Here is a 27,337-nt window from a genome sequence, read left to right as displayed (position 1 = left end):
GGCTCTCTGGCTCAGCTGCTGTGCTGGTGGAGGCGACTGATGCTGGCTCTGCCTGTTCCGCCGGCCCAGCTGCTCTACCAGTAAGGCCTTTCTCCCCCCTGAGGGCAGTGAGTGGTATTAAAGAGGACACGGTAGGCATGGACAAGTCCCCAACACATTGCAGCGATTTGTGTCTCCTGGGTTTTGCCAGATTGGTAACACACCCTTTCTAAGCACTCCATCAACTTCTCAGGGCTCTGCATTTGCTCAGGAGTGAAATTCCAAAGCATTGGACTTGCCCACCGACTCAGGCCTTTGCCCATCTTTTCCCACACCCCTTGCCACTCACTATTATCTGACCTCAGGGCAGGTTTCCGGGCACTGCTATTGTTAGAGAAGTGCCGCATGGCCAAAACCGAAATCAGGCTGACATTCAGAAAGCATTGTGCCACAATCACACTGGCCTGCAGGCTCCAAGGATAACTGAAACTCCCCAAAGCCGAGAGGATCTCTTCCCCTGGCTCACCCATAGAGGGGGTGAGACCCCCAACAGAAGCCCAGGCAGCAAACAGCTACCACCCCGCCCCCTCCACAGCAATATAAACACATTATAAGCAGTCAGGAGCCATTATGACAAAACAATCCCCTTTGTACATTTTCCACCAACAAACACCAGCACTGGGAACACACAGTGGATATAAGGAATAATCCAGTCCCACCACGCAAGCAAGTGGGCCAGCATTGCAAACATTTTCTTACCAAACAGTACAAACAGAAAAATTACACCTAACAGATTGCTCTAATACATTGTGGTTAGGGTCTGTCCCTTTTTGATTCTTATTTCAACCCTCTTGTGCCCCATGTTGGTGCACCAAAAAAAGAGGCTGTGATGGTTTTAAGCCCTGCTGGGACCAGAGACCACATTGCCGTTGTCCCTTCCCCACCCTCAGACACAAGTAGGGCACAAACCCCGGCTTAAAATAAGAAGAAATTTAATACAACAGTGTGATAAATAACAATTTGAACAACAACAGTAGCAATGATAACAACAATAAACAGCAATAACAGTGAACAAGACAAAAGAAATACAGAGAAATACCGCAGTGAACACAGCCATCCCACGCCTGCTTTCCCGCCACCAAAGCCACAAAGGAAAGCTTCCTTCGTTGCCACAACGGATCTGACATCAGCATGGTATGAATAACCTGGCTGGAGATCCCTTCCCCCTGCTGGGTAAACTTAACCCTATCCTAGCTGAACCAGGACAGGACAGCACTGTGTCAGTCGAACTGACCTACTTCTAGGGACTGCTGTGCTTCATTCTCTCAACAGTTTGATCTGGCAATCACAAATGCTGCTGAACTTCACTGATTCTGTGGACACTTTGCACTGTACTCCTCAGCACTTCCAGTATCTGGAGGGCTCACTCGATGTGGCTCTGGGTCTGAATTAGCCTGATAATCTTCAGTGTCAGAAGTCCCACAGCACAGGGGGACATGGTTTGGGCACTGCTGGGGGCCTCTATCGCTGTTTCTCCACTGCACCCCCAGTACATCACCTGGTGTTGTGTTTCATGGCTTTGCCCTCCTGGCATGGGCTAAACCAGGACAGTGGGGATCCCAATTTAAACTGAAGTCCAGAGGAAAGGAAAGTTCACATCAGTGGGTGGCATGGAATTACCCACTCTCAGGTTTCTTGGCACTTACATGTGGACCCAGAAAGTAGCTTGCTCCACCAATTTATAATAATGCCCTCTGAGGTGTCACTAGGAAATGTGGCTTCTCATTCCTCCTTCTGACAGCTTAAGCATTTTTGTGAAATGTGTCCTCCATCTCCACACTTTTAAAACTGTAGTTTTCTGGTATCCCCACATTGGCCTGTAGGATTTAGATTCACAAACCTCACTGAAACCAGTGTTTCCAAGCTCTGAACACATTTCTGGGAATTCTCCCATTTTATCTCATCAATACATTTGTTCCAGCACTTCCTACCAAGATTTTAAATGCTCTCCATACACTCTACTGCAGTTAGCTTTTCTAACTTACAGAAAACATTTTCTTTGACTCACTTTCCTTTATCTTACTGATTTATAGCAGAGGCCATTTTAAGAGAGTTGAGCAATAAAAGTGGAGCACAGAACCACTTGTATTACAGACTTGCTTTTTCCCCCAGTATTAGGTTGTTCTGTTCCTTATTGTTAATAGTGGCCCTTTCTATTTTTGATCTTGAACAGCAGTTAAGGAATAGGGTTAATTTGGCAGCTCTTCACTGGGCTGCCCATGCTGAAAAAAATTAACTGCTAAACATAAAGGTAGAAGATTAATGCCTGAATTGGCAAGAGTCACTGCAAAATATCTCCCCATAAACCACAAAGACATTAATTTAGCCATGGTGGTAAAAAGTATTTATGTTCAATTTTTGACTCAAGAGTTGAATTTAGCAGTGAAGGGAGGCCATAATTACACAAATATATTATTTTGAGAATAGCGTTAATGCCATGGTGAGCTGAGGTGGAGGCTTTTTATTACTCAATAAGGAATATAATATACCTGTGCCCTTCTAAACTGTTCAAAACCCAGAAGATAATGCCACAGCAGACTTGTAACAATTACTCTGTCCCTTCCACCCATGCTCCAGAGCAGTCAATAAGCGGTTTGGCATTTTACTGCCTAGCAAGCAGAGACTTTCTGCAGTCAGTCAGCCACTCCTGCATTTTCCTACCGTTAATCTCATAGATTATCTGAGACTTCATCCTAGTTGGTAACTAAAACCAAGAAGTATTCCAGGCTGAGGGTTCAGAATCTGGCACAAAGGCAGCAGGTTGGAATTGAATGGACCTGCTTTTCTACCTGTAAGTCAGTTGTGCAAGTCAGTTCACCTCCTGTACCTGCCTCAGTTTTTTTCATCTAGGAATGTAAACAGAATTCTAGAAACTCCCCTAAATGAAGCAGCCCCTTACCATCACTATCCTCAAATTTAAACACTGAGCAGTGAGGATGGTTTATCAGCTTGCACTTGGTGAACGAGTCCCCTATCCTGGTCCTGTTCCAAGGCAAGGCTGGGATGCAGAGAAGGGTAACTCACCCTACCTGATAGAGCCTGCGACTCCTTTATTTCACAGACTTTGATAGTAATTCCAAGAACCTCCACAACTATCATATGTAAGGTTTATCATTCATTACTTAGCAAGGCTGCAGTTCTCAGACATCACTTTCCTGGCTCTCTGCAGGAAATTAGAAGGTGTCAGGTTGGGTGCCTGCTTACTATTATACCTAAGTGCAGTACAGCTGATAACGATGCCCTTGCTCCTGCTAGCAGGGATGCTGGCCACTGGCCCCTGAAACCAATTCTCTTTTGCAGAGTGAAGGCAGCGACTGTGAATGTACAGCCAATATAACAAATTTTCCAGATAACCAGACACTGATCAAGCGCATGATGATTAAATGTGCAGATGTAGCAAACCCATGTCGCCCCCTAGAGCTATGTATCGAATGGGCAGGGAGGATTTCAGAGGAATATTTTGCCCAGGTATGTACATGTACTTTTATAATTTGACTATTATATTATGTAAGAAAGTGCACACTGGCTGGTCTGCTGTTGTTCCACACAGGGTCTGCCTGGCATCACCATGGAGTTCAGAGGTATGCTTTTTGACCTCAGTCAGAACTTGTCTCTCAGTTTCCTGCAGAAGACTTCACTCCAGTCAGTTAGCTAGTTTGCTTACCATGAAGCCTGCAGTACAGAATGGCGGAAAGGAGGTTTTATGCTTTAACTTTCTCCATCTGGCCAAAACAAAATTATTTGATTAACCCTAGTCAATTTAATAATCTGAAACTCAAGACCATCACCATTCTAGCTTTTAGTCCCAGTATCTTCCCTGAAGAGAGCATGAAGATCCATGCCTGATGGAGACCTCAACTGAATCACTGGACTGGCCCTTTCTCTTCTAACAGGACATCTGAACTTTTGTCATGGTAGGCAGATGATGTATCAGGCCAGTACTGCAGGCAGGTAGGCAGTGTAAATACTTATCACATGAGATTTCTCTGGACAGAACTAGAAGCTCAACTTCCTTTCTTCTTTCTTTTTCTAACACAAATGCACCAGCCTTCTGAAAGTGAAATATTCTTCTAGTTCTTCATTTGAACAACTGATAGATTCTTAAGCTTTTAATTGCCACTAATGGTGCAGAACTGGAGAGACAGAAAAGTGGGCATGCCTACCATCCAAATTCCTATCATACATGTGATAGTTATTACTGAGTTAGTGCCTGGGACATGTCTGAATTTCATTTTAATCACAGTGAATAAATTTGATCACTTCCTAGGTAAGAACAAGGATCACTTAGGCTGTATCTCCTTAGCAGTCGAGGTATCACAAGCTAGCTTTAAACTGTCAGTCTTTGGCACTATCCTTCTGGCAGCAACGTGAGGTGCTGAGAACTGTTCTGCTCTTCATTCACCTCATCTGGTAATTCTGTTCTGCTGCCAATTACAGCATTAGGTGCTGACTATACTACTTAGCATGGTATTTTGTAATTAAATTCTAAGACTGTTGAGGTGATTGGCTCTTCCACCATATTGAGCACAACAAAACCAACCCTCTTCTAGTTGTGGACACAGAATGAAAGGGGATACCCTTACTTCTGTTCATCTTATAACCCAATACAAGCAGAGAAAGTAGTGACAGCAACATCCCTCTTACTTAAAAGACAGATGGTTTGAAACAGCCAATAGAGATGTGGAAAAAAGGAGAGATCAGACCTGTCCTCTGCAAAAGGACGCAACCCTATTTTCCATTTTTAGCTGGTGTGCCCTAATGACCAGATTAGAGCGTTCTGTCTCACTGGAGCCAAGAGCAATCACAGCACTACAGTAATAGAGTACCTGTGAAAGGGAAGAGGTTTTGATTTCCATCCCTGTTCCAGACAAAATAAAGCACATGAAACTAAGGCAGTTCACCTCAGGGGTCCTAAGGTTTGTCTCAGCTCTCCTACTGAAATTTATCTGATCCCCTAGCCTTTGCTACTCCAGCATGAAAGCCAACAAAGCTCTAAGGTCTAACTGGAGTTTTGTTTTCTTAGACTGATGAAGAGAAGAGACAGGGTCTGCCTGTTGTAATGCCAGTATTTGATAGAAACACCTGCAGCATTCCCAAGTCTCAAATTTCCTTCATTGATTATTTTATAACAGATATGTTCGATGCATGGGATGGTAAGTACCTCTGCTTTTTTCCTCCTTGCTCTAAGGCAGATATTTCTAATAAAATGAATAATCTCAAACTGGCCATGAGTCCCATTTTTTTCAAGGGTACTACTTGTAGATAAGTACCTGTAGATCAGTACAACACAGGATCTAAGCAATGATGCTGCTGAAGCCTGTTTCACTGCACATAACACCAGCTTTATGAAAGTTGAGCGCTTACCAGACAATCTATGCAAAGAAGGAAGGAATAATGGCTTAAAACTAAGCTTTTTTTAATCTAGGGTTTTTCTTTCCTTTAACAATGTATTTCTTCTGAGAAATCAAGATCAGTGGTTATGTGCTAGTGTAATTTAATAAGGTCATCATACTTTAAGAAGGGGATTTTCTTGAAAGAGAAACAGACTGAAAAAAAATCTTTCCCCTTTTAGCATTAGCTTACAGCTGAAGGAACAAAAACCAGCAGGAGAATGCCAATTTCAGATGACTTATTCTGCCCATTCTGTATACATAGTACAACTGTTTCTCCTGTTCATTTAGCATTTGCACATCTGCCTGTTCTGATGCAACACTTGGCTAATAACTACAAACACTGGAAAACACTGGATGAGTTAAAGTGCAAGAGTCTCAGACTCCCATCAGAAAACAACTGACACCAACACAAGAAAAAAAGACCTCTTGATTTACCAGTTTCACTGTGAATCACTTACTGACTTGGCTACAAGAGAGATGGTGTTTCCTTTCCAGTGAAATTAAGACTGTGTGGCAAGAAGGAAGTATTTTATTCATCACTTTCAAGCTTCTCTGAATCCTACAGGAAAAATGTTTTCAAAAAGGCTACGTAATCCACAGATGAATAAGTGCTCTTTGGAAATAACATTTTGTGTCAGAAAATGTACTTCTGAAATTGATTTCTAATACCGAATATGCATTTGTCAAATCCTGTAATTGATACAACTGTATTCACTAACACTTCACACAGCTGTTTCTCAGAGGGGTAATCTAGTCACCAGTACAGTAAGAATAGGCTGAAAAATAAGCATAAAAACTTCCCAATTACCTAGTATAAATTGGCTCCAATTCTATTGATACTCTTCAGCTCTCTGAATCATAATACTAAAGAGAAACATACACAGTAGAACAAGTAAAGCTCAATAAATTGAATACAGTAAAAACCAAACTCTCCACCATTTAAAATGACCTTATTACAGAGACTATCTCTTAGAGCACCACCCACTCTCCCTTCTTTCTTTTCCACATAAAATCTTGGTAGGAGGCAAAGTCCCTTAAAATTGGTCATATAATAGAGAAAAAGAAGCATGTTCTGTATAACTGGTGCCATCCACACATTCCTCTGCCATTTTAGATGGAATGTTTCATCAAATTTTACGCAAAAACCATTTAGGCGCTTGATCAACATACTTTTTTATAAAGCGGTGTTTGTACATACGGTCATCAATTTTATTAAGCTGATCTAAATTTTATGATGTCTATATATTGTGCTACTTCTAGGATGAACCTGTCACTTTTTAAAAAGTTTCCAGGTTCTAATTTATAGCAAAGAGTATTATAATTAATTTGTACTGCTTTTTCCCTCCTAATAAAATGCTAATTTGTTTTGTGATGTAAAAAGTACTTCAAAAGATGTAAATAAGTTAGAAATCAAACATAGTTTTCATTAGTTTTAAGATACGAAATTTATGCTAAAGCTTTCAAAGCACAAATGCATATTTTTGTACATCTCATTTTAATCACATGCAGAACATGAACATGAGTTCAAATTTTAGACTATTCAGTTAATAAATACTAGCAGAACTGCTGATTTTTAACACTGCACTCCAGGCTGCAGGCAAGAGCGTCAAAGCTGTGGCTACAGTTGAAATAGCAGTCCACTACTCATTAAAAGGAAAGCTCTTGAACATGGTCTTTACCTCCCCTATGCTATATCAAGAATTGAATCTGATGAAGGAAAAAAACCAACCCAAACAGTTCACATTGCTGTGGATGAAAAGTGACAGTGATTGTTGTTTACTGCAGGTAGCTTACATAATGTGCCAACCTTTTTTGTATGTTTTGTACCAAGTTCTGAAACAAAAGGAAACATTCATAAAATGTATGTGCAAAGAAATGTATATAAGCTATATTTTTGTTAGATTTGTAATAGAACCTTACTTCTGTCATAGCTAAGGCAGGTTGCTGTGTATTAAAATGCTGCATTGTGTATATTTGAAGAATGGTGTTTCTGGTGAAGTATGTTTATTCATTCTTTCTTATTACCTATTGAAACATTCTTCAATGGATTTTTATTCAGATAAGTTGAGCCTCAAATTTTTATAGTGTAAACTGCTTTTACCATTCCTTGATTTAGAATTAGTGGTTGTACCTTTACTATTCTGATGACTGAACGCTCACTACAGCTTGCATTAGAGAAAATAATTTCACAAGATTCAAAGCTTTGTCATCTTACTTTGTTAAATATAGCAAACCTTTAAGACCACATTCATGTGAAACATTTCACTATTTTTGTCACACTTCTGTCACAAAGAAGAAAATGTGAATGGTGGAAAGGTGAAATAAAGTTCAGCCACAGTTCTGGTTCACAAGTTAAGGCATTAATGTGGAATCAGTGTATTTTGTTGCAAGATCCTCTGTTTCTTCCCCCAGTCAGAGACTAAGCAAAAAGAGTAATTTGTGTGGAGATGTCCTCTTTAAGAGCAAAAGAAATCAGCATAGATTAATCATAATCTGCCAGTTGTGTCAGATCTCCTAGACTCTAGCCTATCCAGTTGACTAACAGCTGCTTGTTTCATGCTACTGTCAGTGCAAATACTGACAGTAAAACAGACGCAGAGTTGTACAAGTATTAAGGGTAGGTCTGATAAAGATATTTACTTTTGTGATGTGAACATACAGAATTCTGCATTGCGGTGGGGTGGAAAAAAATTTTAAAAGACACAAGGCAGAAGTAAAGTTTCTCATCTCATCACCCTAATTCTGCTTACTGCACTGCCCAACAGCAAGTGCCAAACTCTTATTTAACAGGAGAGGGCTAGTGTAGCCATACTGTGTTCACTGTTTTGTTCAAAGTTCATTTGTAAAACAAATAATTTAATACTTTCAACTCAAACATCTTTTAACAACCATCTTCCTAAGGAAGAGACCCTTGGGACATCTGTTACCAATGGATTGTAACTGAGAAAAATGGCACTTCTGATAGATATAAATATTTACACATGCATGTAGGAGTATTTGAGGCTGAATTACATCCCTGTAAAATGCACAATGAGTTTTGTGACTAGAAGTGTTCAGTTAAATAGATCTGTTTCTTTACGAGGTATTCACTTAAAAGCAGTGTCAAAAATGAAATAGTTGTTCTCACAGTATAGGAAAAAGATAATAAAAAAGGTTATGTTCCTTCTCTCTAGTTACAGCTGAGGTCCTGACTATAGCAGTAGCCTCTCCAAGAAAATTCTGTTTTATAAGCTTGTTCTGTAAAGTTTTAGTAACAATGTGTAAACACACATACCTTATATACAACTAAACAGCTATTTCTCAGTTGAAACAAGGAAAAAAGAACCAAAGAGAAACTTGATCTCCCTGGCTTGTACTGCAGTAGACAAAAATGCAACGCTTGCTGATAGACAAGCTGAAACAATGCAGGCAGAAAGGTTTAACATGCCTTTCTGCCCCAAGTTTAATACCATACACCCAAAAACATGTTATCATCAGTTGTAGTTGCTTCCTAGAGAAGAGCCACCCTAAGCAAAAAAAAAATGCAGTTGAAGATTTAACACTGACCTAACCTTCATGAATTGAAAGGAGAAGGTAATTTAACAACTTCATCTGTTTTGTGGTTTTGAAATATGTCGTTTTGAGCTCTACACTCAAATAAGATTAGTTATACAAGTTGACTAAAGTGGGGGAAAAGATACAGCTCAAAATTTTACTGTCCCTCTGCCCCACCTTGGAAGGAAGATTATGGTGAGACTCAAGAGGCAAATCTTGGCTGCTGGGTGGTAGGGGGAAGGCAAGCGCCCATAGGGGCTGGAGGAAGAAGTCTAAAAGGCTTGTTGGTTCCTTCTAGGAAGCTGGAGCTTCCTCCTTTTTATTCTGCTCTGGTCAGGAGCATCTTAGCCTTTTGTTTCAATTGCACTTACTGCAGCTGCTGGATCTTAAGTCTGGAATCACAGCCCTGTAGTCTCCTGTACTGAAAACAGTTGTCATGGATTCAAAGGAAAGAGATGGCACTGAAAGTTACTCAGTTGGATCTTCTTACTAAGTTGGATCTTCTGAGTAGACCTAAAGACAGCAGAACCCTCTTCTATGTGGCTTTACAATCACTAAATTCCCAAACTCCTCCCTTCCCTACTCTTTGTTCAAATGACAATTTATCACTGTCTTGTCCTCCCTCCCAGTTTCTCTGTATCTTCTAGGTTTAACCTTGTTTTGGTTTTTTTTCGTTTGTTTTTACTGCTTTGGTTGGGGGGTTTTGTTTTAGTTTGGGGGTTTTTTTCCCCCCAATCCTGTTTAGCTTTCAGATTACTGCTGCTATCTCAGACTTGAAAAAAGCATTGTGTACTTCAAGGCTTTTTATTTTTAAACTCTAAAATACCATTTATCCTTACAAATTTGGTGCAGATTTCTCTGCACTCAAGCTTCAGCTGAGAATTTAGTATTTATCTGGCAGAAGTGTTGTGCTAGTATTGAACACATCAGCTGCTACTGCTTAAGAAAAGTATTTTACATCCGGAAAATCCATGGTAAGGCCAGTGCTTTTTATTAGATACAAATTAATTCAATGAATGCACTATGGAAAGACTAAGATAAACCAATCACACTTCATGCTAGACATGGTAATGATGCTGTATAAACTCAGTAGTGTAGATTAACCCACAGTAAAACTGCAGCTACTGCAAGCGAGACATATCTATATAACTTGCTTTGCCAAAAATGAAACCTGCCACACTCTTCTCCTTGCTCTTACCCTTGGTGCAGGATAGTAACTTCAAATGCAAAAATTCTATTTAAGAACTGTTTCTTTTACGTATCATCTACAAAAAACCCCAAATCTGAGCCAGTAACTAAAGTTTAGCTTCAATAAATTAATTACATAAAGCAGGAAATCTCAAATTTTTTTTCTGTGCCTTTCTGCACATAACACTGTGGAATGTCCCCAGCTGCTTTAGTCATGATCCACCTAATGATCTTAACAAATCATAATTTTTACATCCACACGTGATATTTTTAAATATTAGGAATAATACTAGAAACTATTTAATGAGTCATCGTTGTCTTAAGTCTTTCAAGAGAATGCCATTTCTGTTGAGTAAGCCAAGTTAAGTTTCAACATGAAAAATTCTCCTTTGAGAAGAACAGTAGCAACTAAAAATGTCATGTATTATATTGGAATTTAAGTGTAAACTTTACTGGTAGTCACATTCCCAGTAGCTCAAACTTTCCTTTACACTCATGTTTAACACACATCCAGTTTATACATAAGTAGCATGCATTCGAGCAATTTAAAATCTGATCTGCAAATCACCATTCTGCGCCAATTTTTGAAACAGTGTTAAACTGCGGAGTCTAGATTCTCGTTCACCATCCTTCCACAAAATGATGAGGTGGTCAGCAGAGCACGTAGCCAGTCCCAGTTCACCGAAGTACAGGAACATCTGCAATGCAACAATTACTATTACCATGATGCTCACATGAGATTGTCAGCTCACTTACCTGTTCAGTGTACAGCTGGACTATACAAATGTGTGTCTGAAATGTACATCAGTACACAAAATTACTTTTTATGTGTTTGATATTTCATAAAATCCCTACACAAAAACAAATATTGAACAGCACTTCACATTGAAATATCTCAATTTAGAAAAAGCATTAAAGCCTTACAGATAGGGAAGTTAAGGTAATGAATATTGAAGAAACTTGTTGCAAGCCAGCAGTAGTGACTTGCATGAACTATGATCGCCTGGTTTCTTAGGAACAGAAGCCACTGTTCTGTTTACTTGGGTACACCACCCCCTTCCCGCACACCAGCACAGACTACTTTCCAGGCCAGGAAGGGTCAAAGAGTAAACAACTGTGACAGACATAAGCATGTGCCTGATCACAGAGGAAGCCAAACCAGCAAGAACTGTGACTCAGGAGAAAAGTACAGCAGCATTAGAGGGATTTTGCAAGAGAAACGGAGCTGACAAGTCATATAGTCATCCCTGACTTCAGAGACCTCTACAAGGCTGCCTAAAATTAGCCACTAACTGCAGTTCAACACAACAGCCAATGGAACCACACCACGTGTGCCACTATGGCATGCTTGCAGCATCCCAATTCTTCAGCTTGTTGAAGGGATCTGCCCAGGGGAAGCATTCAAGCCAAGGACTGCTACACCCTACCACCTCTGGGAACAGCCACTTACTAACCATGCAGTTCCAGTAAAAATACTCTGGCCAAGACCACATCTTTGATCATTACATCTCATTGATACTCAACATTTCCAGCCTCAACTGCTCCAATCTGACCAGGGTTTAAAAATTAAATTTTCCCTATGTAAAGCATTGCAGGAAATCACATCTACCATCATCAGTTACTCATTGGCTCTGCAGAGTCGTAGCAAAAACTCAGTATGTGCCTCTTGCTGAATTACATTATGTCCTCTTTCTTAGATAGCAACTTTCTGTACTGATAATAGGGCCTCTTTCAACAGTTTTTCAGAAAGAAAGATGGTAGAGAGGGGCAGAAAGACTTGCAGAAACCCCTGGAGCAGGAAGGTTCACCTTTGCTATTGGTGAAAAGCTTTCAGCTTTTTACAGTAGTGGTTCTGAAATCCAGTCAGTCTCATGAATACTTGTGAGTATACTACTCCAGAACCACACTGCTCATCTCTACCTGCCCTTGCCCCTGCTTCTGCCAAGAATATATATAGAAGTCCACTGTAAGAAAGTGATTTGTTACCCCAATAGGTTTGTCAAACATGACAGGGTATGGAGGGAAAATGCCATATAAAACAAAAAAATGCTCTATTAGGCAGACAGAAGCACTGAATGGTACATGATGTAAAATTAAAGACCTCCTTAAGGCTCACAGCACAGAGGGCTAAGAAATTCCTGAACGAGTGTCGTTTTATGTGAGCTCGTTTAGATTACAAACTTAAGATGAGATCTGGAACAAACACACAATTCTCAGTTGTACTGTTTGCAGTCTACAAGGAAACCCAATACCCCACCAGATTATGTGTAGCATGTACATATACATCTGCACACACAATCCTCAGGCACCGGTGAGTGTTTGAGTTCTCATTAGAACTTTAAGTCAGTATGGATTTTTGTTTTCACGCTGCACTACATATACCCCACGATCAACATGTTCCCAGCCTCCAGAGATAAACAGCCAAAAATTACAGCTGTTAAAGTAACAGCACCAAAATTACATTAGCAAGTAAAATTCATTTTTTCTTGTTCTTACTAAAACTGACCTACCTGCACAGCTGATGAATGACCAATCAAATCACCAACAAGCTCCAAGAAAAACATAGGTGTATTTTCTTGCATCTTCTTAGCAGCTTGGCTTGCCTGCCTGTTTGCCCTTCCAAAGCCCCACATGTTGAAAAACCCTGGAAAAAATATCCTTTATTTTGGCAAAAATCACAGATATAATTTATTTCCTCTAGCTAGAGAGAACTACATAAACCACTTAAAATCTAAAAGCAGGACAGTCTGCATGGCAACATGATGGCAGCTTTGTACTGTGCAGCATTTCTGTATCCGGATTATTCACCTTCAGGGAGAAGGAATCATAGCTACTTTGTCCTTTGTCCTTACTAGACATAATTTAGCTAACATGGTGAATTACTCACCTGGATCAGACAATATAAAGATTTAGCAAAAAATCCAAGGACTGCCTAAATGAACTAACTGAACAGCAAAAGGTAGATGCAGGACATTTACCTTTGCTCTGTCCTCCTCAACTGCTACGTGTGCAATAATGAGTGAGGTGCCAGTCTCTCCCTGTGAGTCCTGCACTAAGGCATTAGACTGCTGGCATACAGGTAACAAGCAAGTTTCTGATGCTGAATTGCCTGGTTTTATACTGCCCAGTGACTTTCTCCTTCAGATTTAAAACTATCAGCCAAACTGGAGCATAAAGATATTACTCCACCTGTTCCACTTAGATAGCAAGAAAATCACATCTGTGTCACAGCCTCCAGAAGAACTGTATAATAATACTGACACAAGTAAGAAAGTTGGGTTCTGTACACAATGCAGTTCAGACTTTCTGGCCCCTTCTTCAGCCCCATCAGCACACAAAACAAGAAGTGTGCTAGACCATGGCCCTGGTGCAAGCAAGGTGAACAACTACTGAGGGGATTTCTTAGTATAAAAATAGAGCAAATCAACAGCAGTCCACCTGTCTTAGTATTGCATATGGTTTCTTTCAAATGTCTTCAATCATAGAAATTATAAATTTCCAAAGTGAAACCAAATACCACTTGTCACAATAAGAAGCAGAACTGTGTAGACAGCTGTCACCAGCTACACTGAAAAAGTGTTTCTAAATCAACCTAGGCAGCAAAAAGATATTTGCAAAAGTTACCATCAACAGGTGAACAGTCAGGTAGACAATATACATCAAGAAAATTATTTACAGCTCGAATAAAAAAAATTCCTACAAGAGACAGTAACATCTCATTACTGATCCCAGTCCATAAGGCTAATTATATTGTCCAGAGCACCTGTCCAAGACCACAACTGCCAGCACCCAGGGAAGCTATTGGCCTAGTCAAAGAACAGCAAGCACTACACAGGCAATACATGTACTTCCTAAAACATTAGCAACTAGCCCTGAGGACTTTGACACCCAGAGGTAGTATGTAAGTGAAGCTGGATACAGCCTCCAAGTGAGTCCCACTGTCATTCCAAGTTCTAGGAGGAGATTTGGAAAACATGTTTTTGTGCCAGCTGGTCATCCACAAGCTTCTTTTTAGCTTTCTTCACAAGGTTCAGTACTATTTACTCTCGCATGGTAGAGGATCCAGCACTATTCAGTACAACAAGAAGTGAATCAAGGTTTGTCAGTAGAGGTCATAATTTTTGTTAAACCAGCTGATTGATACAACTGTACACTCTAAATAAGCTTTATGGCACAGAACCACTTCAGCTGGATATTCTAACTTCCCATATCAGATCTTGAAGGGCTTGCACACCCCTGTCTTCTTCAGTTTTCCCTCCCACCCCTGTTATCAGTTGGTTGAACACAAGACATTATCTCTTCTTACAAAGCTGTAAACCTCTCTGTTCCTATATGGTAAATAATGGGCTTCCTGTTATTCTTTTTAAATGTTCTTTTCACCCCCCACTACCAGCAAACCTGTTGGAACTGGCTCAGCTGGCAACTGCTGCTTTTCTCGGAGCTCCCAAATGCGCACACTGCCATCTTCTGAACAGGAGATCAGCTGCCTGTAAAAACAGTTGCTAAGCAATGCTAGCATGGATACTTATCTGCACAAGTCAACTTGTGATGTTTCTATAAAAGAGACAGCAAGCGCCTCAGGTTCTACACAAGTTTGCTAGAATTCTCAAACGTAGTAGGACATCCAGATGTTCCATACAAAACAAGATGCATTTGTAGTAGGCAAACTACAATGGACTTGCAAAATATATGAAAAAAAATACACATTTTCAATCCCATTTTAAAAGCACACCACTCTAAAATAAAAACCAAGTCTAGACTCTGCAAACACAGTTCTACTAACTGGCTTCTGTAAGTTTACTTTCACTAAGCAAAAACTTTTTTTTTTCCTTACAGAAAAACAACAAAAGGAAAGATACTCCTTTTCATTACCTGTTTAGAACAGCATGTGTATTTACAAGGTCAAGGCCCCAATTATTATCTCTTGACAGACTTTTACTCCATTGAACAGGAGTCTAAAGGGATCTAACAACACAACTGTTACATATATGTAACAAATTGTCCAACTTGACTGTCAAAATAAGTTCCAGCTAGAAATTCAGCACTAATGAACAAAGGCTGGAAGTTCTTTTTGTTAAAACATTTCATCTGCTACAGAATATTTAGTGAAAAAATATTTACCGAATATGCCATAGGCCTTTTGCTATATAGAAGTAAAATGCCACAAAGTGCAATTTTCACAGTGTAGACAGACGTGCTTTATCAAGTCTGACTTTGAAAAGCGCCAAGATATTTCACTCTGAGCCTGTACATCAAACATACTGGATCATAGTTTTTTCACATTGAATTACCATGATGCATTTTCAAAAATTCTGTCACAGTTTGAGCTCAGAGAGCAACTAAGCACCATGCAGGTGCTCACTCCACACTTCCTGCACAACACTGAGGAGAAAATAAAGCAGAAGGCTCAGTGGTTTGAGTTCAGAGGGCAACTGAGCACCATGCAGCCACTCACTCCCCCTTTTCCCCTCTCGCAACACTGAGAAGGAGAAAGCAAAGCAAAAGTCTCAGGAATCAAGATAAGGACAGGGAGGGACGACTTATCCATTATAGTCACAGACAAGACACATTTGTTAAGGAAAGAAAAAAAAGAACATAAATTTAATTCAGACACTAACAACTCCACCGCTTAACAGAAAAAGTAGGCCTGTGAGAAGCCTTACCACATCTTGAAAACACCTTCCCCCCACCCCTTCTTTTTACCTGGGCTCAGCTTTTGCTCCTGATACCTCTAACACTTCCCCACCAGCAGGGCAGGGGACAGGGGCTGGAGGGTGCAGTCAGTCCTACCACTTCTTCCTCAGGGAGAGGTGGGAAACTTCTGGTATTCTCCCCTCTGCTCCAATGGGGTCCTACTCTCACAGGAGACAGTTCTCCACAAACTTTCTCTAACACGAGTCCCTCCCCCACAGGCCATAGCATTTCCCTAGCTGCTCTGGTGTGGGACACCCCAGCATGTTGCAATCCTCCCAGTGCTGAACTACAATAGCAGTGCCTCTTCTTCCCACACGGTCCTGGCCTTCTTCAGGTGCAGTCAGCTGGTCCAGTGTGGAGGCCCCCACAGACCACAGGTTGGCATCTGCTCCACCACAGACCCCCACGGGTGGTAGCCCTGCCATCTCACCATGGGTTGCACAGGGGCTCTGCACCAGCACACCTCCCCCCACTTCCTCCTTTTTTCCACTGACCTCGGTGTTTGCACAGATGTTCTCTTTGCATCTCCTCCCAACTCCAATTCCTCCTCCAAGGCTCCCCTTCTTAAATGTCATATTGCAGAGGCAGGGCTAATTGGCTCGACCTTTGTGCAAAGACAGGTCCAACTTGGAGCCAGGGGAGCTCTGAGAAGCTTCTCACAGGGGATCACCGTTGTAGCCCCTCCACCACTACCAAAAACCCCTGCCACCCACTCAAACTGGGACAAATCAGATCAACAAGCGCTATCTAGTAAAAGCAAATCAAACTAAAGATCAAGTCCCTGCCCCAGGATTCAGATGTAGCTTTACAGACTGTCTCTAGCCACCCTTCCAAATTGTGCATTTCTTTACTGCATTAACAAAATGTACCATGACTCGTACCTGTTTGGAAGTTTCTCAATGTGCAGTACAGAGGAGTCATGAGCACTTCTCTGGCAAGCAATCACACGCTTCATTTGAAGATTATATACGTATATGCCTTTCCCAATGGCAGCAAACACACACTGGAAAGAAAATTCAATGTAACAACTTACAGAAACAGATACTGAAAGATCACCCTGCATGTAATGGATTTCCAGCAGTACTATGACATCGTCTAGCCTGCATTATCTAGCTTGTTTCTGTTCTCGTGTTACTGCTTTATCCCAAGCATACAGAATCAGCAAGTTATAGAAAAAAAATACGGAATTTTTTTTTTCCAGGAAATGAGATATCCTCCTATAATCTAAGCAGTTGTTTCATTTCTGTATTTTCATCTTGTACCTTACAGTCTAAGCAGAAATCAAGGATACCAACAAATCAACATATTTATGCAATTAAATTTATGTTCTTACATTAAAATAACATTCTGTGTTTTGACAAACTCGTTTTATCCAGAAAGACTGAATATACAAGAAGCTGTTCTGCATTCTTGTCATTTTAAAAAAAATTTAACTGAAGCTTCACAAAGAACTCTTGCTCAAGCATTTGTACTCTAAGTGTAGAAAAGGACCTCTCTCACAGAAAGTTATTACACAATATTGCAAAGATCTGGAAGCATTTTGCATTCAATGCTCTTTCTGAAATATGCAGGGATTCTGTCTTATAACCATTATGGCCCTAAAAAGTCACAAACAGTTTACAGATCGTTGGACCTCGACCCTCTCATGACTTGTAATTATTTCAGAGGGAACAAACATACAGTCATGTGTACATACACATGATAAAAGTTTGGTACCAGAGGAGTGCAAAATGCTTCTATTCGGTACATATTTGGGGTTTTGAACATACCTTGTTTAGGTGATGATATGCTGGATCTTTCCCCTGAATGGTCTGCTTCCATCTACACAGCCCAAACATTAGTGTCTCATAAGCAGTCCACACTACACACTTGTCAACATTTTGTAAAACTGGTAACCCAGTGTCTTTCCTGTATTTGTACTCAATGGTGTTTTGATACTGTTCAAAAAACCTTGTCCAGTTTTCGTTACGTTTTGTTTCCATTTGTTTTTGTTTTCTCCTTATGCACATCTGAGGTGGGAGCTCCAACAGCTCTGAAACTAAGTGCAGATTTCTGATAGTGCTCTACCAAATCAAAGAAAAAACACTGAGTCCATTTTTATTAATATTCCTAGTTTTGTAGGAGGCTCAAATTCAATGGCCTTCCACACCTATATCTTAGCCTTTTCTCCCTTAGAGTCTTCCACCTTCAGACAGGCTCTTGAGTTTCATATAGTCTTATAGCTTTGCAAAAGACGCTCATCACAGATCACACTTTTTTTTCTCTCTACACAAGCCCCAGCAAAACCTTGGTCATCTCAAACCTCAAGAAAGTAACAGATTAAGTGTAAATTGTACACCTATTAACAGGCAAGTTAAAAACACACCTATGAGGACAGCAGAAGCACTCCTTAGCACTGTTTCCCAGTATTGTCAAATTATTACAATCTCATTTGATTCTGAATGATGTTTTGCCTACAAGCACAGTGTCAAACCAGGCAAGTGCATCTTCTCCAATCACCTAACTACCAAGCCTGCTGACAAACTTCCTAACAGAGAAAACACCAATTTCTTTTTTTTTTTTTAACATGAAGAACAGTGTTCTGCTTCTAGATAGTAGGTAATGAAGTAATTCATTATAGGAATACATTTCTTCACCACTTTCTAAGTAGGAACAATACAGACAGCTCTGCCCTAAAAGCACCTTGTATTTCAGGACATAACATTAGAACCACATTTTCTTCTCACCATTCAAAAGTCTCATAAATAAAATTCTGTAACTATTTTAGTTCAGTTCCATGAATGGAAGAAAGACCTCAGCAGCCTCAGATTTCACATTCAATGTTTTAACTATTTCTGAACTTTGCAACATTCTTTTCCCCTCCCTTAAAACACATCTTGTGTAGCTTTCAAGCAGGCCATCAAAGTGTTAAAGCCAAGTTACAGAATTTCTCCTGAACTGGATTGGCTTTTTGCTCATGCTAGAACTAAGCACCCACAACAAAACTGCTGGAAAGCCTACCTTTAGAGACAACTGCATCTCTATCCCCACAATGTTTCTCTCTCCAGTGTTTCAGAAATGCTCTTCTTATAGACAAATGCATTGGGTGACTACTTGGCCCTCAGCCTACATTCAGGCTTTTCCAGAGATTTTGTTTTGTTATAGCTCATATCTCAGAAATGGATTTCTGGAACTGGATTCATACTCATTCCTCAGCAATAGACCAACAGGCCCAAGAACAGAATTCCACAGTACCCCAACTAAGAAACACCTTCTCTTTTGTCATTAACAGTTGGTAATATTTCACAAAAGTAAAGAACAACCTGAGGATTTTTAGTGTTTTCTGAACAATAACTGGGTTCTGCCTGAGTGTTCTGACCAAGAACTCTTCAATTATCTCCAAAGTATGATTACAGTAGACTGGATTTTGTACCCATATTTGTGCTCTTTACAATTGAGTATAGCCCATGTGAACAGAAGGAGCAATATTTATTTACTACTAAGCACAAACTTACATCCATTTTTTAATTCACTTCACAGAACCCTCAGCTATAATTGGTTCAGGAAGTTTATTATTGTGGAAACTGCATTTTGAGAACCATAGAATATGAAAGATGTATGCCATCAAAACATACACCTCCTATTTATTTTTCTCTAGTGGTACTGTAAACAACTAATAAATCTTTGTCAGTCAAAAAGAAATGTTGTTGTGACAGTCCACTATATTGGTTCCCATACCATCAACATACTACATTCAGTTAGTTCAATGACCAAAATTTTTTTATATAAAAAATATTGACTATATAAAAAATAGCTGTGTGCATTTTAAAGAAGCCTCTCATTAAAACAAGCAAACTGAAAACACAAAACACTTGGCCTTCTATGGTAGGGTCATGCTAGTTCATGTAAGTAGTTTACTCTGTTTAAAGCTTTTTACCTCCTCATCAGATGTTAAGTGTTGAATTGAAGTTTCATTTTGGCTTTGGGATAACTTTATTTCTGCCTGTACATCTGGATGGACAGAGGAGTCCCAGAAGCTGCACTCAGATGCCTGCTTTGTCCAGTCAAGTGCATCCCAAACTATTAACTCACCCACATGAGAACCTGTCACAAAAGTCAAGTCTAGAGGGGAAAAAAACACACACAGAAATCACATGATATTAAAAAAATTCCATTTTACACAAAGTCACCCTAGAAAGCTGAGAGCCCATTTTCAAGTGAAGCTATGTAGAATGTGCAGAATATAACTGATTAGACAAAAACCTCTCCCTTTGAGGAAATACTCATTTGATTACCTAGCATAATTCAGATAAGCAAAAGGAGATGAGCTCTCTTGTAAAATTAAAACTAGGAAGGAGAACATTCACCAGTCATAGCGCACAGTACACTATAGCAAAGGCAAGGAATGTCACCAGAAGTATGTACAAGTATTTGAAGGTCATTTGGTGCCTACATACAAAACCCTTCTATTCCTTGGACAAGCAGGTGTGTCAGCAGCCCTCAGACATAGCTAAGTATGTCTTTGCCATAAATAGAAATACTGATGACAAATTAAATGGATGAGTTAACAACAAGATTGAAGTAGCTGCCCATGAATTTATTAATCACACATGGAAAGGAACTGCTTCAACAATACTTAATGGAGGTAGCATACTGTCTTTTTAAGCCAAATATTGTTTCCCCTTCATAATAAAAAAGGAAAAAATAATGGCAACAGGAAATCCCAGAAACAACTACCATAGAATCCAAGTTTTCTTCTTTCCAGCTTCTTGCTACCCCTGTACCACAGCCCCTTTGTGCCCAACCAGGCTGACACAAATAAGCCCAAGGGCAAATACACACTCCATCACACCAGGAATAACTTGCCCTGGGCTCTGGGGGTGCTCCATAAAAAAAGACAGGGAAAAAGAAAGTAGAAGGGGTTGATACCTGTAGTAGAGTAGACAGAATTTCAAGTTCAGCATTACCCTAACGAGCAGCAGAGATTGCACCATCTTCCAGAGCCTCTAAATAATGGATCTATATGCAGGCCCACATCTGCACACCCAGAACTTTCAGTTACATTGGGACTACAGCTGCAAAGGACATGGCATTGTATGTTCCATTTTAAGAATCAGAAAAAGAAAATAGGATTTTAGACTTTCCCAACAGGAAGAAGATCCAGAGATCCATTCCCATCCATGACATGGCCTCTTTTGTGCCTTTTCTACATCATTACCTGCCTGGTTTCATTTCACTATTAATCCATAAAGGAAGTCATTATACTGTCATATTTAACTACTGTTGCAGCTACACAGGAAGGTACACCTACTATTTATGAAGTTTCACTCCAGTTAAAAGTTTGGTCCAAATAAAAACTCAATAGTTGAAATATCCCACTGGTAACTAAGAAAACTAGTAACATTATAAAATTACTCTTACCATTGACACTGACTAATGATAAAATGTTATCCTGATGGTCAACAAGGCGTTTTACTTCAAGGATATTCCAACCTTCAGACCCATCATTAGAAGCAATCAACCTAAAAATGACTTCAAGGACAGAGAGAGAAATTGTCTAAATGAGCTTTACCACTCAGAAGAAAATGTAGCTATGCTTAAATAAAACACATCATTTTCAGAAAGACACAAACTAAAACATAAATAAGACAGTATAAGATGTGCAAAGCCACTTATGACTACTCATAACACCAAAGAAAATGGGAATAAATTACTTCAGTGTTATTAAGGCCTCTTACTACAGCAGCTACAGGATAAAACATTCCAGCTTAGTAACTCTGAAATTCAGAGAATCAACATCAGAAGTTGCAGAAAGCAGAAGTGAAAAGTATTAGACATCTTTACAGATAAGTAAACCAAAAGTGAAACATCAGCCAACATGACTTCAACTAAGGGTAAATCACACCTGACAAATTTAGTGGTCGTCTACAACGAGGTTACAGCATTGGTGGAAAAGGGAAGAGTGACTGGTGTCATCTAACTGGACTTGTGCAAAGATTTTAACACTGTCCTGCACAACATCCTTCTCTCCTAATTGAAGAGAAATGGATTTGGAGGATGGACCACTCAGTGGATAAGGAACTGGCTGGCTGGTCACACTCAAAGAGTTGTGGTCAATGGCTCGATGCCCAAGTGGACAGCAGTGACAAGTGGTGTTCCTCAGGGGTCGGTGTTGGGACCAGTGTTATTTAACATCTTTGTTGACAACAACAGACAGTGGGATCGAGTGCACACTCCGTTTGCTGATGGCACCAAGCTGTGTGGTGCAGTCAACATGCTGGAGCGAAGGGATGTGCCATCCAGAGGGACCTGGACAGGCTTGATCAGTGGGCCCGGGCAAGCCTCATGAAGTCCATCAAGCCCAAGTGCAATGTCCTGCACATGGGTCAGGGCAATCCCATGCAAAAATAGGCACTGGATTGAGATGAGTGGATTGAGAGCAGCCCTGCAGAGAAGGACTTGGGGATGAAAAACTATGAGCCAGCAATATGCACTTGCAGCCCAGAAAGCCAGCCATATCCTGGGCTGCATCAAGAGAAGTGTGACCAGCAGTCAAGGGAGAGGATTCTCCCCCTCTACTCAGCTCTCATGAAACCCCACCTGCAGTACCACATCCAGCTCTTGGTCCCCCAGTGTAAGAAAGAGATGACCTGACTGAGCAGGTCCAGAGGAGGGCCACAAAGATGATCAAGAGAGCTGCAGCACCTCTCCTGTGAGGGCAAGATGAGAGAACTGGGGCTCTTTTGCCTAGAGAAGGCTTCAGGGAGACCTTATAGCAGCCTTCCAGTACTTCAAGGGTGCCTACAGGGAAGATGGCAAGGGACTCTTTATTATGGAGTGTAGTGATAGGATGAAAGGTAAAAGTTTTAAACTGAAAGAGGGTAGATTTAGATTAGATGTAAGGAAGAAATTCTTCACTGTGAAGGTAATGAGACACTGGAACAGGCTGCCCAGAGAAGCTGTGGATACCCCCTCCTTGGAGGTGTTCAAGGCCAGGTTGGACGGGGCTTTGAGCAACTCAATCTAGTGCAAGATGTCCCTGCCCATGGCAGGGGGCTGGAACTAGATAAACCATTCTATGATTCCATGATCTTTCTTAAGTGCTCATCTGATTGAAAACTATTGTTTGAAAGGATGGAATATTCTCTAGTAAGGCAATCAAGATCATCAGGAATCAAAACTATATTAACCACTCAAAATTTCTTTTATATCTCAAGAGCACTACAAAAAACTGTGGGAAGTTCAGATGGAAATTTACATTGTATACCAATGTCTAAGCACAAGAAGACTATTTTTAATTTGCTCCTGATTCTTTGACTAGAATATCAGATTGCTACTTTTCAGCTAAATGTTTAATCCTACTGAGCAAAGTCTGCTGTTTTGCTGATTCAGTGCTGTATTGGGTCTGGCTGAACTGGAATCGGTTTTCCCCTATAGCAGCCCTCACGATGCTGTGTTTTATGCTGGGAGCTGGCAGGGTGTTGGTAGCACCCTGGAGTTGTGGTTGCTGCTGAGCAGTGCTTACACAGCACCAAGGCTCCTTCTGACATTCCTCCCTGCAGTGGGACGGGGTGGGCAAGATCTTGGGAGGGGACACAGCCAGGACAGCTGACCCAAACCGACCAAAGGGATATTCCAGACCATATGATGTCTGCTCAGTATAAAGCTGGGAGAAAGGAGGAAGGGGGTGGGGTCACCCTTGGTCCTCCGAGGCAACTACTACACGTATTGGAGCCCTGCTTCCTGAGAAGGCCCGACATCGCCTCTTCATGGGAAGTAGAGAATAAATCTGTTTGCTTTTGCTTCCGCGCGCGGACTTTTGCTTTGCTTTGCTTATATTAAAACTGCTTTTGTTTCACCCACAAGGGTTAGTTTATCTTCTTTCCCCTCTTTACCCTGTTGAGAAAACAAAGGGAAGGGGGGGGGGGAAGTGATAGAGCGACTTGGTGGATACCTGGCATTTAGCCAGAGTCAAACCATCACAGTCTATTCTGGCGCCCAACGTGGGGCAAAACAACGGCAGTTTTATATTAAATGTGCTGTAGCTATAGTAGTTATTAAGCAACAAGCTCTTGTGCTGGTCACGGGCTTGTTTATTGCGCTGCTTATCTTTATTTTGTTAAGCTCGGGAACATGCTGCAAGGAATCGGGAACATCATGAGTGGTTTTATTTTGCGGGCTCCCGAGGTACTTAGTCATCCTTATGTTAGTTCATTGATACTCTTTATTAATGCTGTTCGCCTGTTGTGGGTTGTGTGGAGCTCGGTATGCTCTTGGTGTAAGAGAACGCAAATTTTGAGTGAATCGGTGCCAAAATGTGCTCTGAGGCGGCCTGTTCCTGGGTGGCAGGGAGAGTGGAAGGAGTTGGGCAGATTCCTAGGACGGTTATCACCTCCTGTAGCCTGGGATCTCACCCCTGAACAGGCAAGCAACCCCACAAAACTGACACATCACCTGATAGAGGGGTGTCTTGCCTATCCCAATGAGAATCAGCAACTTCTAGCACTTTACTGGGGCCTGGCCTGTGCTTACCGAGCTGCAGTTCAGCACTCTCAAAGGGCTGTGGTTGACATGGGAACTCAAACAATAACAACAACAGAGATTGCCCCAGTAGTAAAAAAGAAACAATGGACAAGGAGAACAACAGGCCCATACCCTCGATTAATAAGGGAGGAGAAAGAGGAGGAAGAAGCTGGTCCTTCAGCAAAGGTATCAGAAGAGGGAATAACAGAACTGAAACAGGAGGCAGAAACTACCCGGTCCCTGACGTCATCAGAACTGCGAGATCTGCGGAAAGACTACTGCCACCAGCCGGGTGAGCAGATCACTGCCTGGCTGCTGCGATGCTGGGATAATGGGGCAGATGCTCAACAGCTAGAAGGTAAGGAAGCCCAACAGCTGGGTTCCCTTGCTAGAAATCGAGGAATTGAAAGGGGAATTGGAAAAGAGACAGCAATTTGCAGTCTGTGGAGACGGCTTCTTTCAAGTGTTAAAGCAAGGTATCCTTTTAAGGAAGATCTTATGGACAACACCCCAGGGAAGTAGGCTACTGCAGATGAAGGTGTCCAGTACCTGAGAGAATTAGCAGTGATGGAAGTCATCTATGGTGATCCAGATAATGATGAAGCCCCTAAAAATCCAGAGGATGTCCCATGCACACGGGCCATGTGGAGGAAGGTGATTAAAGGTGCGCCATCCTCGTATTCTGCCGGCTTGGCCGCAATGTACTACCCAGAAATGGATGCAGGAGAAGGACTAAGATGTACGCCAACTGTGGAGGCAGTCTCTTCCTGGCTTCAGAACTTTGAAGAGAGTCTTGGTACCTCCTCATCTCTACGGGCGAGTGCCCTGGATGTTAGGAGCTCCCCAAGAAATCATTTCTCTTCTGTCCCAGTCAGGGGGAAAGGAAAGCCAAGGCACATGACACGTGGCGAACTCTGGTTCTTCCTGCGCGACCAGGGGGAGGACATAAGGAAGTGGGATGGTCAACCCACCTTTAAGTTGGAAGCACGTGTACATGAATTGCGAGGAAAGACCCCTGCCAACAAGAAGACATCTAAGAAGGTTGCTAATGTAGCTGGTGTAAAACCACAAGGAAGTAACCAGCGATCTCCCAGATACAGAAAGACTGAGATCACCTCCCTTGATCCTGAAGAAGGAACCTCTGGCCTGACACGGCAAGAGTCAGACAGTGAGTACTCCGACCAAGAACAGGAATAGAGGGCCCCTGCCTCCAGCCAGGAGGAGGAAAGGGATGATCGGGTGTATTGGGCAGTGTGGATTCGATGGCCTGGCACATCAAATCCACAGAAGTACCAGGCTTTAATTGACACCGGGGCACAATGTACACTAATGCCGTCAAGTTATAGAGGGGCAGAACCTATCTGGATCTCAGGAGTGACAGGGGGCTGTCAAGAACTATCAGTATTGGAGGCCGAGGTTAGCTTGACTGGGGACAAGTGGGAAAAACATCCCATTGTAACTGGCCCAGAAGCCCCTTGCATCTTGGGCATTGACTATCTCAAGAGGGGATACTTCAAAGACCCAAAAGGATACCGATGGGCTTTTGGTGTGGCCAGTGTGAATACAGAAAAGGTAAAACAGTTGTTTAATCTGCCTGGCCTCTCAGAAGATCCTTTTGTTGTGGGACTGTTGCAAGTTGAAGAACAACAGGTGCCAATTGCTATGAGGACCGTGCACCGACGGCAGTATCGTACAAACCGAGACTCTCTGGCTCCCATCCAAGAATTGATTCGTCAACTGGAGAACCAAGGTGTCATCAGTAAGACACATTCGCCTTTTAATAGCCCAATATGGCCAGTGCGAAAGTCTGACGGAGGGTGGAGGTTAACAGTAGACTATCGTGGCCTGAAGGAAGTGACGCCACCACTGAGTGCTGCTGTACCAGATATGTTAGAGCTCCAGTATGAACTGAAGTCAAAGGCAGCCAAGTGGTACGCCACAATTGACATTGCCAATGCATTCTTTTCAATTCCTTTGGCAGAAGAGTGCAGGCCACAGTTTGCTTTCACGTGGAGGGGTGTCCAGTATACCTGGAATCGACTGCCCCAGGGGTGGAAGCACAGCCCCACTATTTGTCATGGACTAATTCAAACTGCACTGGAAAAGGGTAATGCCCCTGAACATCTACAATACATTGATGACATCATTGTGTGGGGCAATGAGGCAGAAGAAGTGTTCAAGAAAGGACAAAGAGTAATTGAGATTCTTCTGAGAGCTGGGTTTGCCATAAAGAAAAGCAAGGTCAAGGGACCAGCACGAGAAATTCAGTTCTTGGGAATAAAATGGCAAGATGGACGCCGTCATGTGCCATTGGATGTTGTCAACAAGATAGCAACTATGTCTCCACCGACCAACAAGAAGGAAACACAAGCTTTCCTAGGACTTGTGGGATTTTGGAGGATGCATATTCCAGGTTACAGTCAGCTTGTGAGCCCTCTCTATCAAGTGACCCGAAAGAAGAACAATTTTCAGTGGGGTCCTGAGCAGCAACAAGCCTTTGAGCACATCAAACAAGAGATAGCTCGAGCGGTAGCTCTTGGGCCTGTTCGGACAGGACCAGCTGTGCAAAATATACTTTACACATCAACTGGGGAGCACGGACTCACATGGAGCCTCTGGCAGAAGATACCAGGTGAAACTCGAGGTCGACCATTAGGATTTTGGAGCCGGGGATATCGAGGATCAGAAGCCCACTACACTCCAACTGAAAAGGAGATACTGGCAGCATATGAGGGGATTCGAGCTGCTTCAGAAGTTGTTGGTACAGAAGCACAGCTCCTCTTGGCACCACGGCTGCCTGTATTACATTGGATGTTCAGAGGAAACATCCCTTCCACACACCATGCAACCAGTGCTACCTGGAGTAAATGGGTCACGTTAATCACGCAACAGGCTCGACTGGGGAAACCCAACCATCCAGGGATCCTGGAAGAGATCATGGACTGGCCAGAAGGTAGAGATTTTGGAGTGCGGCCTGAGGAGGTGGC

The 27,337-nt window shown here is 41.7% G+C and overlaps 2 protein-coding genes across 10 annotated transcripts in view; one reads left to right on the top strand and one right to left on the bottom strand.

Annotated features, from left to right (window-relative positions):
- Positions 1 to 5,839, top strand: part of PDE8B (phosphodiesterase 8B) — an 88,645-nt gene extending 82,806 nt beyond the window's left edge. For all 9 annotated transcript variants that reach the window (XM_074932764.1, XM_074932767.1, XM_074932773.1 and 6 more), the window contains 3 exons: positions 3,340 to 3,507; positions 5,063 to 5,192; positions 5,721 to 5,839. In XM_074932764.1, the coding sequence (XP_074788865.1) occupies positions 3,340 to 3,507; positions 5,063 to 5,192; positions 5,721 to 5,833 (411 nt within the window). In that variant the 3' untranslated portion in view covers positions 5,834 to 5,839. The remainder of the gene's footprint in view (positions 1 to 3,339; positions 3,508 to 5,062; positions 5,193 to 5,720) is intronic.
- Positions 5,840 to 5,847: 8 nt separating this feature from the next.
- WDR41 (WD repeat domain 41) overlaps positions 5,848 to 27,337 on the bottom strand; it is a 34,243-nt gene continuing 12,753 nt past the window's right edge. The window contains exons 8-13 of the mRNA XM_074932774.1: positions 21,249 to 21,359; positions 19,765 to 19,949; positions 16,730 to 16,851; positions 14,553 to 14,641; positions 12,665 to 12,798; positions 5,848 to 10,852 (exon numbers count right to left, since the gene is read on the bottom strand). Coding sequence (XP_074788875.1) covers positions 10,700 to 10,852; positions 12,665 to 12,798; positions 14,553 to 14,641; positions 16,730 to 16,851; positions 19,765 to 19,949; positions 21,249 to 21,359 — 794 coding nt within the window. The 3' untranslated portion in view covers positions 5,848 to 10,699. The remainder of the gene's footprint in view (positions 10,853 to 12,664; positions 12,799 to 14,552; positions 14,642 to 16,729; positions 16,852 to 19,764; positions 19,950 to 21,248; positions 21,360 to 27,337) is intronic.

The sequence above is a fragment of the Athene noctua genome, chromosome Z (assembly GCF_965140245.1).
Source record: "Athene noctua chromosome Z, bAthNoc1.hap1.1, whole genome shotgun sequence".
Lineage (NCBI taxonomy): Eukaryota > Metazoa > Chordata > Aves > Strigiformes > Strigidae > Athene > Athene noctua.
The sequence above is the reverse complement of the archived record's forward strand: the minus strand, read 5'-3'. Positions and strand labels throughout refer to the sequence as shown.